The sequence below is a fragment of the Pieris brassicae genome, chromosome 2 (genome assembly GCF_905147105.1).
Source record: "Pieris brassicae chromosome 2, ilPieBrab1.1, whole genome shotgun sequence".
NCBI classification, from domain to species: domain Eukaryota; kingdom Metazoa; phylum Arthropoda; class Insecta; order Lepidoptera; family Pieridae; genus Pieris; species Pieris brassicae.
In genome coordinates, this window is record NC_059666.1 from 19,414,838 (window position 1) to 19,435,335 (window position 20,498).

Consider the following 20,498-nt stretch of genomic DNA (forward strand, 5'->3'; position numbering starts at 1 on the left):
ACACTTGTTAATATAAAGGCACCTATAAGTATTCGCTCATAAGATGTTGGTGAAATGACAACCTTGACCTAGCTTTATTGGACCGCCTCCAAGAGTCGATGATTGCGTGCCGAGCCCACTTTACTTTCTCTTTTTGTTATCACGGGGTCAACGACATGTGTTATCTTACACATATGAACTTAAGAAAATATTACGAGATTGTATGGATTCGAGACTCGAGACAAGGCACACAAAAAGTATTAGTACTGTTCAATTTAGGTAACTCAAACCTATGTGTGTTAAATATTAAACTATAATGAGCAACAATTAAATAATTCAAAAGAATATTTTATGTACGTACGTTCCGTAAATTCAACATTAAATTGTTAAAGGTTATAAAAGCTCCTAGTAAATGTTTTACATTATTAAAAGTAAAACATCAAATAAAATATAAGCTTAAATCAATCAATTCCAAGAGTAAAGTTCATTGATACTTAATAATCAAATTATATAAGAAAACACATTTTAAGTGTTCCTGATATAACATCGAGGATATTCACACCCGAATTATAAAGTGGCCTTTAACAGGGAATTAACAAATAATGAAAACTTTTATAATATTATTTTAATGAGTTCATTAGTATAGCGATAAAATCTACTTTAATAAGTACGTTATCAATTGTGATAAATTTAACAACGCAGTCTCCCCAATATAATCACAACAAATTATTAATTCAAATTTTAACATAACACAGTCGATGATCAAAACATGCTTTTAAATCCAATTTTAATCATGTTTCAATTATTCTCATTAAATTAAAGTCAATAAAATTATTAATATATTCCAGTTTAGTATAACGTTGCTGTACGCTTGCTGAATGTCGCAATTTCAACATGAAAATCCAAATTTGTGATGACGCTCTTTGTGAACAAAAGGGGCGAAGAAATACTAGGAAAAGACGAACTTAATGGGAAAAGATAAAGAAAGTGACATTCCACAATCACACATTTTACGCCACTTTTTACTTACATGGCCATTGTGTCGAATCAGCTGTGATTGGTGCCCATAAAATGGTCTAACTGCGAATGACGTAGAATGTTTTTTATCCTTTGGTTTTCCTACATTAAAATTGGAATTACCACTTTTCGTACAATTTCTGAGCAATAAATATAACCCACCCCGTATTCATAAAAACTAGATCAGGCTAATTGCGCGCTTTTAACTTTGTCGCTATTCAGCACATCGTAAACACGATTCAATAGAATTAGCCGAGGGCTTTAGTTAAAATATTGGAAAGAAACTGAAAAATATATATATTTCCCTATAGCAATATATTTTTTTAATCTAATGTTATTTTAAGTATATTTAAGGTAAGTGTATACCGTCTCCGTAAGTGATTTACATACAAGGCGATAGTTTTCGATTTTTCAAAAAAAAAAAAACAATTGTTCCGGTTTAATAGATACAAACATTACGGGCCATCAAAACATTCATAGTAATGCGTTTCTGTTGTGTACGGGCATAAAGCCTCATTGACTTCAAATACACGAATGTTTACTATAAATATTCCAAGGCTATAAATTTTAATCACCTGATTTAAATCCATACCTGATTTAAAAGGCTAGTTAAAGGTATGAATAATGTCGCATCCCCGCGATCGATAGACTGCATTGCAATCTTTTACATTTTCACATTGCATTATTTTATGCATTCTATAATTAAAATACTAGTTCGTCGAAAAAGTAAGGGGTGCGCCGTGAAGCGAGGAATGTGCATTTCGACTCCAGTCTATTGTTTTTAAAACACCGGTAAAACTAGGTCGATAGGAGGGTGTACAAGGTTTATCCGGTGTGTCAAGCAGGGATGACCTACCCCATCATTATTCTTCATCATATAGACATTTGTAGCCTATAATGACACGTCAAAGTATTCTATATGTAAATTCATTGACGTTGTTGAGAAATTATGAAATGTAATCCTATGTAAGATTAACGTTTTCAGATAACGATATATAGAATGTCTGTAATGTTATCTAAAAATAGAATGATAATACTATATTATATTTGACAAAACAAGACATTGACAATTGAAAATAAAACCCGGTGTGCGCTTTTGATATCTATAAATCTCTTAGTTCATATAAAAATACGTTACATATACTAAACAAACATAGACGGCCCGTATCGGAAGTAAATATATTAAACGAGCACATTTTTGCGAAAACACAGATTAGTACAGCTGGAGGTCGACCTGTCCTTCAACCCGGGCGGCGGCCACGGTATTGTTGCCCTTGTTGCGTTGTCACATTGACATCGTTTTTCTATCCAACTCAGGTATTTTCCTGACTAGATATACAGCTATTTCCCTAATCTACCACCAGTGTGAACTTTAATTAAATAACTATTAACATAATATGTCACACTAACATTTCTGACATAGATTTATCATCTAATTTAGTTTCCCCTTTTCCAAGTATCTAAAGTCTTCAAAACTCGACGCAAAAAGTAATAAAGCCATTTTTAATATTCCTGCATACAATATTAGAAGACTGAGCATAGCTTTAAATAAAATGCAGTTATCTAAAGCGCTTGAATCGCTTCACAGCGGGCCTCACGAGCGGAACTGGCTTAATATCAAGAAAATATTATCAAGAAAGAGCTGCTGTTTGCTAACATAGGTACTATTTCTGCATTCATTTAGTTGGAGCATATAGATTACGGGTCTTTTGAAAGCCGGCGTAGCGTCGGTCGTCATTCACGGCGCCGTGGTTATTATTTATGAAGATTTTATCTTAAACCACCTTATTCTAAGTGATGTGGTCACTTAGCATTTTTATTTTATGCTAGAACGATTTTGGCTTAAGCTTTTGGAAGTTTGTCTCTTTTAAAGAAAACACTTTTCAACGGACTGAAGTATTACAATTTATAATATATAACTTATAATTATTTTACATCATTTTGAATTTTTCCCGACCTTTGTTTAAATGTGTATAAGTTATGTTAATAAAGGACAATACTATGTTTGTCTCTATTTCTCGGTTTGGATTAAAAAGCATATATCATACATCTGTTATATGAGCTAAATTTGTATGATTTTTTTGGTACAAACACGATGATGTTTTCAATTAACGTATTTAATTTGTCGACTTAAACTTCTACATTATATTCGTCAAAATTTCGCGTGCGTAATGTCTCACACACTCGAGTTTTGGTTTGAAACTATGGGACCCATTTTAGATCACACCGTTCTTTTTCTTCAAATCACAACAAAACTAATACAATAACCCGAAGACCTACATTTCCGTAAGATAACAGACAATGCTGCATAAGAGGAAACGGGATAGCATATCTCCGTCTCGCTCGTCTATTTCATTTCACGCAAAAACATTTCCACCGAAAATTAAACCGCTCACAAAGAACCTTTTCCGATCGGGTAGATCACATTATTTTGATGGAGGCTAATGTTCTTGTGGTTTGTAGCCAATATCACGATAATGCTTCGATTTGCAGTCCGAGACCTCTTTATAGGACAAATAGTAAGCTTTTGTTCGTAATAACCTTCAAAATACTGTTGCTATATTCGTATAACTAATTTATAATATATTCAAGACAAGTTAACTCTTAGCTTTGTAAGGCACTTGGCGGATATCACTATGTCAATGCATGTAATAATACGATGTTAGTGTTTAAAAAATGTCAGCCAAATTCGACCCAATAGCTGCATTACTAACGATGTAGAGCATCAGACCATCAGCGACGATTAAAACCGTTTTGACAAATTACAGCTCACGGCTCGTTGACATCAGTTGACCGCACAACGGCGCGACTTGATGTATTAAATAAATAGTATTTTGACATTATTTACATTTACATTGCACACGAAATATTCTATAACTATATATTATATAAAGACGATGGTTTTGCATGTGAAAATGGTAGTAGTAACACACAGTGCTGTCTTTAGTCCACGTTATAAAACCGAAAGAGTATATAATTTTAAATAAATGTTTTGAGAAAATAGATAACGTTACTAAGTTGATATTGTGTAGTTGCGTTTTCTCTTCCGATACAGGACTATTATAGAAAAAGATACAATATGATAAAGTAAACACAATTAACAGAAAAATATTACTAGTTTGAAGCGGTTTCCGCGAATTTTTTCTTGCATGAAATGCATCCTAAGAGTTTAAGGAACAAATACAAAAGAAAATTGGTCCATCCGCCTTCGAGTTTTGCGCTTAGCAACATATTTTGTATATAGAAGATAGACAATATTTCTGTCCATCTACGGAATAGGCTACCTTCTTCATTAGTTCCGTGACTCGATTTAAGTGCCAAAAAGCTACAACAAGCTTTTTTTTCTAGCTGGTTGCCTGCCAAATATGTAATGCAACAAAGTGTTTATAAATAAATAATCTAGCCTCCTTGGGCCTGCAAAGTGAACTAGACATAACGGACTAGAGATACCATGAAAACAAACTGAGCCTCACATCAGAACTTCCAACTGCCATTGCGGAATATTCAATATATGTCTACCTTTAAAGTTACGTACAAATAATATTAATTTCGGCTAAACGTGGAAGGAGAGACCAAGTCTTGTTCTACCGTAGCTTTTGATGTCATACTTTCATAGTACTGAGTACTAAGTACTGACCATAGTACTGAGTGAGGCCAAAATAACTCTGAGTACTAAAATGTTGTTTTGTCTTGATTTAAATATATTTCGAGTGCTTTAATAAAATATTATTAATTATATATTATTGCCAGTTTACCGTAAAAAAACGTTGAATATTTAGTTATTAAATGAACTAAAGCATTGAATACAATAATTTTCGGGCTTATTGCGAAGTAGAAAGCTTTATACTCGTTTAACTTTAGTAGAGCTGTTGAAGAAAACCGCGAGCCGCCAGTACTAATGAGGTATAATTAGAGTCGAGTATCATTTTTCTACTAGATTAATGTAATTATAGTAGCTAATGAAACAGGAAATAATTTTATTAAGATATGTTATGTTTTGGATAGATATTTCATGATTCCATCTCACCATAAAGGATGTCATGAAATATTTGAAGAGGCAGGAAGACTTTGACTTTGTTTAGAAGTAACATTTTAGTTTTTTATTTGAAATATTAAGTATTAATTGTGTACCGATACCGGCAAACATCTTGAAAAAATGGCATTGCCGGCGCAGCGATTTTTAGGTATCACTGGGAGGGGGGCGGCAGGCATGAGAGCGCGGCGGCGGAAGTGTCGATTGCGTGATTGGTAAATCAGTTGACGTTTGTGTCCCGCGCTGTTGTTTAATGCTTAAAAAGTTTGTCGGTATATGTATACAATTTCAGTTTTCTTTTATTTTTTGTGCTTTTTGTCTATTAATGTTCTTATGTTTTCTGGTTTATATATATTGTGTATCAATGTAATCTGTTTTGGCTATCTATATTGTCTAAGTGTTTTGTTTTATGTGTATGTTAGCTGTAATATTACTAATAAATAAATAAATAATCGTTGTAGAAGTATCAGTTCCACGAATAAGTGTACCACTAAATGCGAGTATAAAATTAGTGCTTCTATATATATATATATCTGTTTTCGTTCCACAAACTAGAAGTCCACCCCGGTACCAACATTAAAATGTGCAGTAGTCATGCGCACGCCGGCCACTGGCACCCGGGCCTCGTACGGCCCAACGGCTCTGACCGGAATTTAAATCTATTACTTATTCTTACATATTAACGTTAATTATATGCGCTAACGTGAGTAAGTATTATGCAGCAAACGTATTTACTTGGTTAAGTAATAATACTGTATTCTCCTAACTCCGTAAATCATCCATAATTTTGATCACAGAAACCGCTTTTTTTTCACTGTATGTTTGTATCACAAACAACGGGTTATAAGGCCGTTGTTACATACCTCGAGTTGATATAACGTTAGGGAAATAGCGCACCAGCGGCCTGGTCGCGCGGTCGAGCAAGGTGCTCGGCCGCAACAATCTAAAAGCGACCTAAACCGCAGCTAAATTCGACACTGCAAATACGCGCTTCAACCAAAAAACCACAGACCGCAGATGCGTCGCTTGGATCTCGTTAGCCGCCGCGGCTCGATGAGGCCAGACCGAAGTTGATAACGAAGATTTAAAGGCTATTGCGAAAGCGGACTAGTTATCTGCCCATTGCATACTAGTTATCTGCAGGCTGTGGTGTTTAGTGATAAAACTGTATGTTTTAGGTGTATTCGTCACCTTGAACCAAATTGAAGGTGAAAAGGCTTGAAAGGTGCCTCTCAAATTGACTGAAGCAAATCGACTAACTGTTCACTACTAAGGTAATACATTCAACTCTGATGGAGCCCAATCGAAACTGCCTTCAAAGATTTTATTGATTCCCGTTTAAATGCTTTTTTTTAGTTTTCTTATCAATGAACTACCTATAAGATGGCAAACGTACATAGAGAGCTACATACTTTGATTAATATATTCTATTTTTTTTTAATTACTTTTTGTTCCTCCCATACAAATCGCCAATTTCATATGTAAGAACCTAATAATCTGTATTTGGAAGATTTCCATTCATTCAGTTTATTTTCTATTAACATAGCTACTGAACAGAGAGAAAAAAATAGATAACCTTAATTTTACCGCAACACTAATACTACTACGTATTTATTAGTGTTTTTATTTACCATAACTAATTCTAACACAACAATTGACTCGAACATAATGTTTTACTGAAATTGTTAATTCCATCGCATGTCATGGGCCGGTGCGTCCTTGGTCCGCGGATGCGAGCTAATCACTGTGCATGATAATGATTCGTGATATATTAACCTGCCTATTTATTACATTTTAATTGTAATTACTCACAATAAGAACCAGGCCAAACGTGCTGTATCAAACAGACCTTTGACGCCAGTTGGCTTTCGAGTGCTCTTAAAGGATTGTAAATTCTTTTATAGGGAGCTGGGTACTTCCAAGTAATTTTAAAAACTACTAAAATACATATAAAAGTGTATAAAGCATAAATTTACCTTTAATGATAATTAAATTAATGCTCATTTAATCTCTCAGCCATTTTAAATTCTACAAATACAATACAACCTGTACGTCATATTTCATCCGAGGTTTTAAGCGAAACCTTTTTCATTGCATTACGGAGACTATCGCGTATCGAAAAATTTATTTTATAAATTTCCCTTAGCTATTTAACAATATAGTTTTAATCCAAATGCAAGTTACGCGATTCCTAGTTTGTACATGGTTTAAATTACTATATAGGTAACACACACGAAACTCGTCAATATTAAAAAAAAATAAGATTCTATTCTTCTTTATATGTTCTACCTTATCAGGAACGCAGAGCGGGCGAGAAGAACTGTCAAATCGATCCCCGCAACTCTTTTTAATCGCCAAGTTTACATGGGAATTGTATGAAACAGCAGACATTACCTCCATACTCATGATATATTGAAGCAGAAGCCTTAGGATGAGAGCGGTACAAGTTTATTTACACAATAGTTTTTATCGACTCAAAGTATATTAACTAATATTACCAACGCTGTGTCTAAGATACCTACTAGGTAGTTATTACCTATTATTAGTACCTATTGATAAAACCTAGTACCATATAATACGCTCCACTATTTTTACGTAATATTGTATATTTGAGGTCACTGATTACGACATCTCTTAAGAATTATTGAATATTCGTGTTCTTGTGTAATTTTAATGTTTATGTCTTCATGACTCACTCGAGCCACATGAATGTACTTCTTTAATATACCTTTAGTGTATTTACTATAAAATACTCTACATTTATACATATTTCATAATGTACTATAGAATTGTAAGGAAATAAGAACTTCAGTAGATAGATAAAACCATTTTCTTTAAATTCAGTTAATCATAGTTAATTTTTTAAACCATTTTAAAATTTATTTTATAATCTATTGGAGGTACCTTGAACTTGTACGTATAACATTCAATAAAGCGATAATGTACCATTGTGCAGGCAGGCATGACCTCCACTAACTCCATACAAGTCCTCATCAGATTCAGTGACGTCAACCTAACCAATGATTTTGCATTTCTCGCCATTTACGAAATAACCAATACAATCAACCAAATGAGGTAAATTTTTCCTATTCAATGTTTCACTGTGTGTTTATAGATAATTTGGTCCTTTAAATAATAAATGGCATTAATCAAACAAACAAATTTCAAACATTCAATGGATACCACATTTACGCCTAAATTTGTTTTTCATATTTATAAAGGACGCCTTAATCAAGGACTAACTTCAAAATTTCGTAAGCTTATAGAGAATTAACTAGATTTTTTTCAATTTATGTTGGTTGATATAATACCACAAAATGCGTCAAATACACAGAACCTCACAAATTCTTTTGAAGATCTGTAAATAATTTGTACTTTGTAGCATCGACTCAGTCTAGCGCGTTGTTCTATTACTGTAGTATTAATTTTTTAAAGAATACTTATTGAACAAATATAAAAACGACGTCACCGTCAAATATAGAGACGTTGTGAACAAATTCGTCAAGTACGGATTTCAAATGACATACTAAGGACACTATGACGTCGATGAACGACCCAAATGTGAAATGGTCGGAGAATTGAATCCATTCATCTGTGAAAAATAATCCCAACGTTACTAGTCCATTAAACTCGGGTAGAGAAAGACTAAATCCATGTCAAAAATCAAGGAAAAAAAAAACTCTAGCTGAATCTGAATTTTGTTCGCGTTCATCGCCTGATTTTATAGGTCAAACAGAATCAAATGTTAGTTTATTTTGATACTTTTGCTATTTACTTCTTAATTTGTATGCAATGGCTTTTCCTACTAGTACTGGTCCTAAAAACTAATTAGATTTATGAGTACATATTACATTCATACCTACTTGGTTTAGTTCCTTATAGAAAACTCAACAATTTTGAAAAACAGTGCAGTTTAAGAGCCTGTGCTCATTCTTAAATCGCTTTAATTCGCAACTACAGGTTGATATGACTTATATGCATTAATTTGACATTTGTAAAGTAAATAAAATCACGGAACGTTGTAATATTAAATGATGCTGCCCGTTAACGTATTGTAAGATAAGTGTGTCAATGAACTTGACACTAGTTTAAAAATACCAGATCGTAAATAGATATTTATTTAAATACGTTTTCGTTACGTAAAACGTCATGACCTTATTAAACAAACTTAATAGGCCACTTACATTTACAATTTATTACTTATTATAAATGGCAGACATGTGGCGCGTCTTCGTGACAAGAGATGGACGAAAACGGTGACCATATGGCTGGGTCCAAAGGGAAAAAGAAAGAGAGGTAGACCTGTGGCTAGCTGAGAAGACGACATCAAAAAAACAGCTGGTTCCAACTTGATTCAAGTAGCCCAATCTAGAGAGGAATGGCTATCTTTGGAGGAGGCCTTCACCTACAGAGTAAAACTAACACAAGTAAATTTAGGATACAAACTTAATTACTAACAAAACTAATAATTGTATGTAAGTGAACTAACTTAATCTGACTTCTTGTTTTGTAAGCTGTAAGAATTAAAAGGATTTTTTATTTTATTACTTATTATAAATGAATGTTGTTGTCATGTTTTTTAAACTGCGAAGAGACAGACAACTTTAGCGTTTCTTTCGACGACAAATATTAAAGACAAAATATTACCTTCGTCGAACCGTACTCTTTAGGTTTATCACAATGTATATTCATGAAGTCAAGTACAGCGCTTGGATAATTTATGTTTATGTAATGGCTGCTATAATAAAGAGGTGTTTAATGTTTATCGCAAGCAAACGGTTGCAATGGAAGCGTTGTTAAATTTCGTATGCATAATTAATCCCCTATAACCATTAGAATAACTAAGCAAAGCAAGCAAAGACTAAAATTACGTCTTTTAGGAATTTAAACGTTAAATATTTAATATAAAATTAAGGAAAAAATAGCTATGAAAATCGCAAAAATAAGGTATTATATCTTTATTTTTGTATGTCCATCTTGAGAGATAATATTTAACCTATAATGACTACTCTCTCTAGTAATATCGAATTTATCCTTAAAGGATCCTTTCAAAGTACAAAGAAATCTAAAATATGATCAAAGAAATACATTGAAAAGAATATTTTGGAATTCTTTAAATTATCTAACGAAATTGCAGATTGTTTACAACCTCAAGCAAACCAACCTCAAAAACATCCAAGACACTCTTTGAATGAAACATCAAAGTAAATACAAAGCCTTTGTCAAACGGATCATGATTGAGATCGAGCCGAGTAAAAATTCATTTTGTTAATTGGATTTGTGTAAGTCAACACCGAAATACGAATATAACGACATGAAACTGATACTATTTCCTTTTAAATATAATTCTCGCTAAAGAAACCCGCTTTCTAGGAGATTCTTTGCATGTTTGTATCTTGTACATTATTTGCGCAATTATATTTTAAAGGTTTCTATAACCAATCTTAACAATCACACTATGATTAGCAAAGATAATCAAGGGTTTAAAGATAAAACAGTGAAAGACATGGCCACTCGATGTGGTCGAAGACTAGACTTTTCTCTGTTTGAGAGGCTATGTCAACCTCTATCTGTCAATATAAATTCACTAAAATTTAGCGGTAAACCAAAAAACTTACGAATGGAGAATATAAGATTCTAACAGAGTTATATTTGTTACTTTTGTTTTATAAAATTAATCCAAATCAGTAATTTTTATAAAACCCATTCACAATGTAGAAAAACATAGGATAAACTTAAAACGTTTTGAACTGTTTAAACGTTTATAATTTATGATCAGTAGTAGCCGTCCTTTCATGACACCAGCGAAAAGATTCAAGACCTGCGTACATGTATAACATTTAGATAGCAGAACAAAAAACCCGGTTAACCACTAATGGATTTTAAAATTGTGGTCATTGTCACGTTGATAAACTATTGGTAATGGTCACAATAAAACAATGGAATATTAAAAAAAATATTGATTTAACGTAACTAACATGTCCGTGAATTTAACGTCTTGATAAAAATACTAATACATTTATTGAACAAACCAACATCTTTCTTTTTCATCATTCGGATTCGATGTAATGAAGCGTAATGCGTGTCTCGAGCAACCTCTGGAATCTAAGTAATCCAATTGAGCCTGTCTAAAAACAAATTTCTTACATATTTATTGGGTATGGTTGTAATAGTTATTTTTTCTGTCGTAACCAACTGTTATGTTGACATGACGCATCTTTGTCCTACAAGAGTACATATTGTGCAAGATTTATACTTTAGTAATTAGTACGGGTGTATATAACTATAAACATCCTATAAAGTCATAAACAGCATAAAATAATGACAGTTTCTGTGAAAATAATTATTGTTTTAATTACTTTCTTCTCACGCCTCACCGCGTTTCACTCGCTATTTTAATATGAATAATATCTAGATGGAACGAAATACAGCTACCTAATTAAACCGAGTACAAAGCTGTTCAAGACGCCCCATTGCAAAAGATCCCAGACGTTACTTGACAATTTTTAAAGTTGTATTTCTTGTATACGACCGAAACTCTCCGCGTCCCACTTACATTTGGCCGTAAGAAAAATTAATTAGAACAGTACATTTTTGTTTCTGGAGCGTACGCCCTAGCCATTGTTGGGAAATATTATGTGCATTACTTCACATGGCCTTTTTGCTTTATTACCTAATAGCGCTCCGCAACTTCGCCTGCCTGGAATAAAGTAATGACCTAGGTTAATTAATATCTAATACTTAGTTTCATCGAAATCCCTTCAACAGCTATTAAGAAACAAGAAAATTTGGCTTTAGCTTAAACAGACACAATCATGTCCTACACAGATGACACTAATTTAACAAGAATAATATAGTGAAATATATTATAGTGACCAATGCAACTTAGAATTTATTATAACTAGTCTGGCCATAAACACTATTACATAAAAACTTTCCTTTTTTTTTCAACTTTCTACTTCACTTCAAAAGCTTGGTATCAGCCGTATGTTCGTATATCGTACTATCAACAGATACAACAACACTTCGTCTGTCGTATACCAGAAAAGATCGGGTCCGCCGCGTGCTGTTAGAATTACAAGGCTGTTAAAGCCAGAATTCGTCGAAACCCCATTAGGAAGCAAATAGAAAATCGCGAGTATAATATTATTATACTTATTACTATTAAAGAGAGTGAGAGAGAAAGAAAGACCAGAAATATCAATACCAATAAGCAAAATGATAAAGTGTACGCTCTCACTTCTAAAGAAGCTGCTCAAGCGGTCGGAAAGGTGCAACTGGTCATCATCCTGCGTCAGTGATGGTTTCGTGGGGCGTGTCTTATCGATGTGTCGCAAAACTACATTCTTGTGAAAAAGGAGTAAAAACTCAGCCAAAGTGTAACAAGATACAGTCTTGGATTATGTTGTGAAACCTCTCAGGAATACACTTGTTAAAAATTTACTATGGACTTTCCAGCAGGATTCTGCACCTGGTCACAAGGCACGAGCTACCCAGGCATGGCTTGAAATCATTCCGGACATTGTAAGAGCTGAAGAGTAGCCCTCATGTAGTCCAGACCTCAACTCGTTAGACTTCAAATTATGGTCAGTTTTAGAGGAAATGGCCTGCTCTTAGGCAACATTGAGTCGCAACATTGGTCGCAAATTTTCATTTGGAAACAGTGCGTAAATCCATAGATTCGTGGCCACAGATTAAAGGCCTAAGGGATAAAAGCCAAAGGTGGCCATTTTAAATAGAATATTTTTTTTAATTTTTTGCTGAGACTTTAATAAATATGTAGGTATCAATTTTAATATATTACATCACTTCATTAATCCAAAATGCATTTTCATTTGTTACAGAACTTATGCCTGGACTGGGTATATAGATATATTTCATTTTTGTTTTTGTAAGTAAGTAATAATTGTGTTTTATGTTTACGTTTGAATGTGTATTCTGTAGCCGTTAGCTTTTGTATATAATATAATTGTTTATATACATTGTATAATAAGTAGCTGTAGGAATACTAATAAAAAAATAAGCCTAAGAATATTTACTTTAAAAAATTACTATTATAGGCACTAACAAATAGCAGAATTTATATCCGTTCACTCAACGGGCAATAAAAAAGGTTTGTTAATAACCTATGTTATTCGTCACAAAGACATCGGCCAGTTACAGTTAAGATTTTTTAACAGGAAACAGCATACATTTTTACGCCATTATAATTATTTTATAATTATAAAATAGTGACTACGTTAAAACTACGTTTCGCATGCAAGGTTGCCCGACAGAACAGTTTATAATTTAAAAATTTAGATTAGATTATTCAACCCGGCTTCATCCGGTAGAACTGTATTAGCCCGTACGTGTGTGATACTTGCATAAATATAAAGGAAAATTACGAGCCACCGCCCTACATGTCTCCGAAATGTTTTATATAAAATAGATTGCCGTGTTTAGAAGTAACCTCACACTTAATCTTAAACTTGAAATACATTTATGAAATAGGTAAACGATGGCGAACAAGTCATTTCATCTTTTTATTCCATTAATTCCCTTACGTAGTATTAACGATACCAAAAATGACAATTTTAATAAATATTTATATTTTATATATAAATGAATATCTTAAAGTTATAAAAGGTGGATTTAAAGCTACTGGTTATTATGATTCAAAAGTTGATATGAAATACATATTATTACGGGTTGACACGATAAAGGGCCCACTGAATAATTTCCAAAGTTAAAAAGTTACTGAGCACCGGCAATAAATTACAAAAGATTTTTCACACAAATTTTCCTGAAACTGGCGAACCGGCCGGCGGCCACCCAATTTACAGAAAAATATTGACTTTTTTCATTCAATGTTAAAACCTCTTTGAAACTTGACTCGAAGTCTTCGTTTGAAAGTGGCCTTTTGCGAACTTGTGCAACGATCGATCGCTAGTCTGTAGAAATAAAAACTGTATAATAAACATTTTCTTCTTTTAAAAGTAGGAAATGCTGTTTATTTTACACGCCGCATTTCGAGAATAATGTTATAAATAACTAGGGCTGGCATAGGTACAATGTAGTTACCTCTGCTTTCAGTAGATCTTTAAGTTAAATAATTATGAAGTAAAGGGCAGCTTGACGACGCGAGTACTAGTTGCGTATGAAGCCATTAAAAGTTTTCCTTCAGTCAGGGGGACAATAAAACTGTGATCCTTGACCTAGTTGCCTAATGGAATTCTAAGCCGGTGTAATTACTTATCTTTGGAGATATTCCTGCTTTATTAGGTAGTCGCAATCACAGTTGAAAACCTTTAATTATCAATTCATTAAGAACAGCGATGTATCTTTTATGCTTTGATGTTTTAGTTCTATTGTGATATGCTGTTATCGAACAAATATTAGTTAGGATATTAAAAAAAGACAACGAAAGCAAGGATGTGGAAACAAAATCACAAGGTAACGTCTAAACTTTGTGTTGTCATCTAATGATAACATTTAATTCCATTTTTTACTTACAATTAATAGGTATTTATTTATATACACATTCTATACAATATTCTTCATTAAAAGGTAAAAGCTAATTGAAGACCACATCGCAGTTTGCGTATTATAACTAAATGCATTTATCTTATCTGTTATCTGTTTAATATCAGCGTAATTCTGCAACCAACGAGGCTCGATTATTAACAGGCACGACTGAAATTCCACATAACTGGGATAAGAATTAGGAAGATTATGTTGATTGCGCTAACAGATGATACGGCCAAGGACACTGACGTAAGCGTAATAGAACCACGAACTCGTATAATTTCATTGATATTGATGAAATGCTGCAGATAGTCTCGAACACAAACTCAAAGCGTATTTACTTATTTCATTAGTGCGTAGAGTTATTGTCGTGTCAACGGACTGTAAAGTTTACACAACATTGTGCACGCGACTCACTTTTCCTGCGACAGGTGAACAGCTCCATAAGTATGTCAGCCTAGATCTACCAATTTAAATTTATATGTGGAAAAGAAAATACACTACTAACCTTTTTTACATGGAAATGTTCAGGTCGCAGCGTCTCCTGAATCTCCTGGTCGTTCCCGCGCGGAGCAGCCTGCACCGAGCTACGGAACCCGTCCAGAACCCCCTTGAAAGTGAACTTCTTCATCGCGAATCGAGTGTCGCGATTCCTTTGTCCGAAGGCCAATTGCCGGCCCCGGCTACATCACAGCCGTCCGCCGCGGACAGCGAGTCTGATTTGGCAGAAGAGAGTCGCTGTCTCCCGCGCTGTTACTGCGCAGGGCCGTCCGGGCCGCCGCCGACGCCGACACGCGTCCGTCACTTCGAGGAGCGACGAAAACTAGGCGAGGCACCGCCTCCGGAATGTACAGCAATGCGGTCTGGCTACCGATCGATATGGAAACGACGACACACGCGCACTGCACACAATGTAATCACTGGCAGAATTGCCAAGCTATCGCAAGTCGCGTATTGGCAAGAAAGAGACGAACTTGGCGTATCACTTTAGAAAAACGTGCAATAGAAAGAGATAACTATACTGCAGTGCAATAGACATGTTTTCCCATTGACTATTACTACAAACTACGCCTGTCTTCTTGCGGAACGCAAGCTGGCAAACACTCCGACAGACGACATTGGTGAGAGCTGTTATGACAACTGTTACAGTAAGACGGTATGGTAGCAGTTAACACACAATACCACAGAGTAAAGACTATTTATAAGATATTACACTATTTATCTTAAATCATTAGATAGTACAAATATGTACACTTCACTAATATAATGTTAAAATTATGAATTGGTTTGGCTAAATATCGACAAATGAGAATTGCCTTTAATCTATCTAACAAAGCATAGTAGTCGTTCTTGTTGTAGAAGGCTTAAATACAATTAAATATAATATAATAAGAAAAATTCATTAAAACCACTTTCCTCACTTCATACAATTTCCCTATTTATTGTTGAAACAAATAAACAAACAATTGTGATTGTCATATGTCACTCAATACGTAACAACTCTCAGAAGTCAAAATTGTCAAACAGATTATTTATATATTATGTCAGTGTAAGAGTAATGACTTAGCATATTACTTACTTCTGTGCTTAATTGCTATACTGTGTCCTGTCGACTGTTTATAAGTGATAAGTTCTGTTACCTGTGGGCTGTGGCAAATGGGTATGACAAGTCCTATTAGTCCTTGTGTAAATTTATATTTTCATTTTTCTACTTACAGCCCACATCTAACATGTCGTTTAAAATAGCGATAAGAAGTTTTAAAACCCTCACTTATGTTGAAGGGTATAAGAAACTGAGAGATCGGCACATAAAGTAAGTTTAATGGTTCATGCAAATAGTAAATAATTTAAATAGTCCCAACTAAAGTCGAACTATCTAATTTGTATTAATTCTTAGTGCTATGTAATTCCTATTATATTATAATTATTATTTGTTATAATTGCTTAACAGATTACTTGAAAATTGGATTTAACCAAGACTGCGTTCCTTATCAGATAAATGCGGCAATCAGTTAATATATACCAACGCCGATTTTAATAGTACTTAAAAACGAGTTCTTATATTTCTGGTTTTACTTATGATACATATTCTTTTAACACATGACCTTCATTATGGATATTGCATGAGACTGCATTATTAATTCTTAAAGTAGGTTGACTACATTATATTGTTATGAATTATTTAGGATGTACTGTGCTGCTGTGGTTGGTGTTGGCTACATGGCTTACAAGCAACACAAAGCAAATAAAGTAGAAATGAAGGAAATATTACAATTAAAGAATTATATGGCAGACCCAATAACTCCAATCAGTCACTTGGAAAAAACACAAGATGATATGAAAACACAAATGGAATTACTTATTATGAGAATTCAATCAGAGTTTTGTAGAGCATTGGAAAAAGAAGAAGATGAGGTGAGTAAATAAAAAAAAGTGATAATGTTGTGTTGAAACTTGAAAGTGTGGTAAATTTATATTTATCTTCTATTGATGCTAATGGATTTTAAAAGTTGTTCCATTGTTTGTTGTACCAGAAATGCTATTTGTAATTTTTATTGTAGGCATGGTGTGATGAAAAGAGAGACGAAGACTTAGATTATGACAATGACATGTTTGTGCCATACCCGGTATGCATTTAAACATTGTAATATTTGAGAAAAAGAGCCTAGAATTATTAGATTAGATTTTTTAGGCTAGTGGAAGCAGATGAAGACTGTGATGGTGTAGTTTAAAAAAAACTGTATTCTTAAGTGATCTAAAGTAGTATAATTTACTATCTGGCTACATTATTGTGCATTTCTTAAATTATAAAATATTACTATTAATCAAAAGTATAATGTGTCTTACCTGAATTAAAGAAGTAATTGTTTAATTCTATTAAAAATCTACAGGAAGCCAAGTTTCAAGTAGATAGATGGACTCGTAAAGAAGGTGGTGGGGGTATTACATGTGTCCTACAGGATGGAAGGGTGTTTGAAAAAGCTGGTGTAAATATATCTGTGGTGTCTGGAAAACTGCCTCCAGCTGCAGTGCAACAAATGAGAACTAGGTAAAAGTAGTGATGATTGGTATCTTCATAACACCTTGAACTTATCAAATATATCTTTTCACATGTCATTTTATATTGCAATACCTGAATATCAGCACTGCAAATGTCGAGTACCCACCTCATTGGGCATTATGGCTCTCTAGTTAATATTGTGTATGTACTTATAGTTATATATTATTTTCAAATATGTATTTATATTTGTTTAGTTAGGAAAATATATTTTTTAATTTTAATTTCAGGGGAAAAAATTTTGATGGACAAGAGCTCCCATTCTTTGCAGCTGGAGTGAGTGCTGTTATTCATCCCCGTAACCCAATGATCCCCACAATACACTTTAACTACAGATACTTTGAAGTACAAGACAAAAATGGTATCTTAATCTATCTAATTAATTGTAAAACTATATTTTTAATTACATTTCTGACCTTGGTAATATTGCTCCAACATGCAACTGCAAAAACTAATAATTTGTGTTTAATGTTATAATAATGATAAGTAACCTTTATTATTTGAATGAAAACATTTAATATTTAGTCTTTAAATCTTTATTATAATTACAAATTATCTTTATTGTATTCATTATAAGATCTGTTGACTCTGGATGTGGTCCAAAATACAAATAAGAATAAAAATTATCACAAGAGAGATACTGTTGCTACTGAGATGATAGAGATCTGTGGCAGAAACCAAGGATTGTAACACCACTGCTTATTTTTTATCAAATGATACTGATAAAGTTGTCATTCAGGTGTACAGTGGTGGTTTGGTGGTGGTACGGATTTGACACCTTATTACCTGAATGAAGAAGATGCTGTCCACTTTCATCTCACTTTGAAGCATGCTTGTGATGGACATGATAAGTCATATTATGCAAGGTAAACCAATACTATACTATTATAGGCATAGTGCAAAACACTTACTAGCCTTTGTACTTTTGTAAATTTTATATTTAAATTAAATACTGTTAGTTTACTACTCATGCTATAGTAATTTGCTTACCACATTAATTTTTTAACTTGTTTTAATCAAAAACAATTAAGAATTTTACTATCGTTTTATCATTACTTTGTTAATGTAACTATTATATTGTTAAAAAAGGATAAATGGCGTGTTGAGTCGCTTTTCTATTATCTTTGTAAATGGCAAAAAAAATTGTCCTATGAAATTGTAGAATTTTCTACAGAAAAAATATATCTAAGAATACAGTACACTAGGTGTAGTCTACAGACTGGCTTGAAGGCGAATAGTAAAAACAAAATTATACTATTGTAATTATGATTTGAAAATAGTATATTTTTTTGGGCAGGTTTAAGAAGTGGTGCGATGACTACTTCACAATACCTCACAGAGGCGAGCGTCGGGGGGTGGGGGGAATATTCTTTGACGATATAGACCACCCCAACCAGCAAAGCGCTTTTGACTTTGTTACCTCTTGTGCTGAGGCTGTCATTCCCAGTTACATTCCTTTAGGTATCATTCCATTGTACTTTTGTAATTCAAATCTTTTTCTTCTTCTAAAATTCTTGTAAAATGATATTTAATAATTATAACTTTATTCAGACAACTTAGCAAATATAGCCGGCCCAAAAATTTAACACCATGTATTGCCATAAAAAAATTATTGGTCCTTAATTTTAGATGTAGCTTAGATTGTGAATGCATGCAATCCGCACAAAGTATTTACTTAAGTACATACAACTAGAGTAATCTATTATATGCTTAATAGTAATAAAGTTTCTTGTGGTACATACAAACCAAATTCTATCGTGACCGACCCAATTGTTAGGCAAAAATGGCTAATCGTCTACTAGTCTACAAAAAATGAAATAAATGGTTGTGTTTTAGTACAAAAGCATAAAGACGATCCATATGGTTACTACGAGAGGCAATGGCAGTTACTCCGTAGGGGACGATACGTCGAGTTCAACCTGATCTATGATCGAGGAACGAAATTTGGCCTTTTCACTCCTGAAGCGCGATATGAATCCATATTGATGTCATTACCATTGAATGCGGTAAGCCTCAAAGCAACTTCGCTTAGTCAGCTTAAATTTAATATAATCTAGTTAATCCCATATAAGTAATTTTCTGTCTTACAAGAATAGTCATTTATACACATAATTTTGTAAATTACAATTACAAACATTATAATGGTCAATACAATAAATTTATAAGCAGCTTTATTTTCTGGGCAGTTTTGACTTAACTTACTAATTAAATTACTTTAAGCTAAATTATTTTTTTTTTCAGAAATGGGAGTATATGCATGAACCTAAACCAAATACCCCAGAACACAATCTTATGAAGGTATTGAAGGAGCCACGAGACTGGCTTCAAATAGAACAAGTCCGAGCTACTGCTTAAGTATTGACTAACAAACAGTGTTATATATAAATGTATGCATTCAAAGGCATGCAATTATGGGCATCATAATCCATTACATTACTTATTTGTAAATACTCCTTTGTCTTTCCATTCGTGTAAGGTTGTGAATATCAGATTTGTACATTATCAGAGAAAAATTGAATGTAAATTATCTAATATACAAAAAGAATAAAGTATTTATATTGATTTTTACTACATTATTTGCATTCCATATAATAAGGGTAACAGTTTTTTTCAATCATAATGTTGGTTTTGAATAATTTTGTCTAATAATAGAATTATTTTAGTTTTGAATAAGGGAGCATTCAAATATTACGCAACAAATTTGGAAAACGTTACGATGCGGGGCGGGGATTAAATTACGCGTTATAGTTAGTATTATTTTCCACTTTCCAGTACTTTACACCACATAATGGTAAGTCTAAGGAAAAGAGAGTCACTGGGTGATCACAAAACGTTTTACTATTCGATACAGAAAACATTTCGGGGCGTTTCATGAAATTATATAATTATATTAAATAATACTTG

General features: G+C 33.3%; 2 protein-coding genes across 9 annotated transcripts in view; one reads left to right on the forward strand and one right to left on the reverse strand.

The window, feature by feature from the left end:
- Nucleotides 1-15,701, reverse strand: part of LOC123719942 (syntaxin-binding protein 5) — a 127,464-nt gene extending 111,763 nt beyond the window's left edge. For all 7 annotated transcript variants that reach the window (XM_045676275.1, XM_045676281.1, XM_045676280.1 and 4 more), the window contains exon 1: nt 15,045-15,701. In XM_045676275.1, the coding sequence (XP_045532231.1) occupies nt 15,045-15,167 (123 nt within the window). In that variant the 5' untranslated portion in view covers nt 15,168-15,701. The remainder of the gene's footprint in view (nt 1-15,044) is intronic.
- Nucleotides 15,702-16,166: 465 nt separating this feature from the next.
- On the forward strand, nt 16,167-20,156 carry LOC123720626 (oxygen-dependent coproporphyrinogen-III oxidase). Of its 2 annotated transcripts, XM_045677322.1 has the most exons (9): nt 16,167-16,349; nt 16,723-16,951; nt 17,098-17,163; nt 17,428-17,585; nt 17,825-17,955; nt 18,334-18,460; nt 18,892-19,055; nt 19,431-19,600; nt 19,836-20,156. In XM_045677322.1, the coding sequence occupies exons 1-9, from the start codon at nt 16,267-16,269 to the stop codon at nt 19,947-19,949; spliced, it is 1,242 nt and encodes a 413-aa protein (XP_045533278.1). In that variant the 5' UTR covers nt 16,167-16,266; the 3' UTR covers nt 19,950-20,156. The 2 variants fall into 2 exon arrangements, with proteins under 2 accessions (XP_045533278.1, XP_045533279.1); XM_045677323.1 differs by lacking the exon at nt 17,098-17,163 and having other exon boundaries at nt 16,168-16,349.
- The last annotated feature ends 342 nt before the right edge of the window (nt 20,157-20,498 follow it).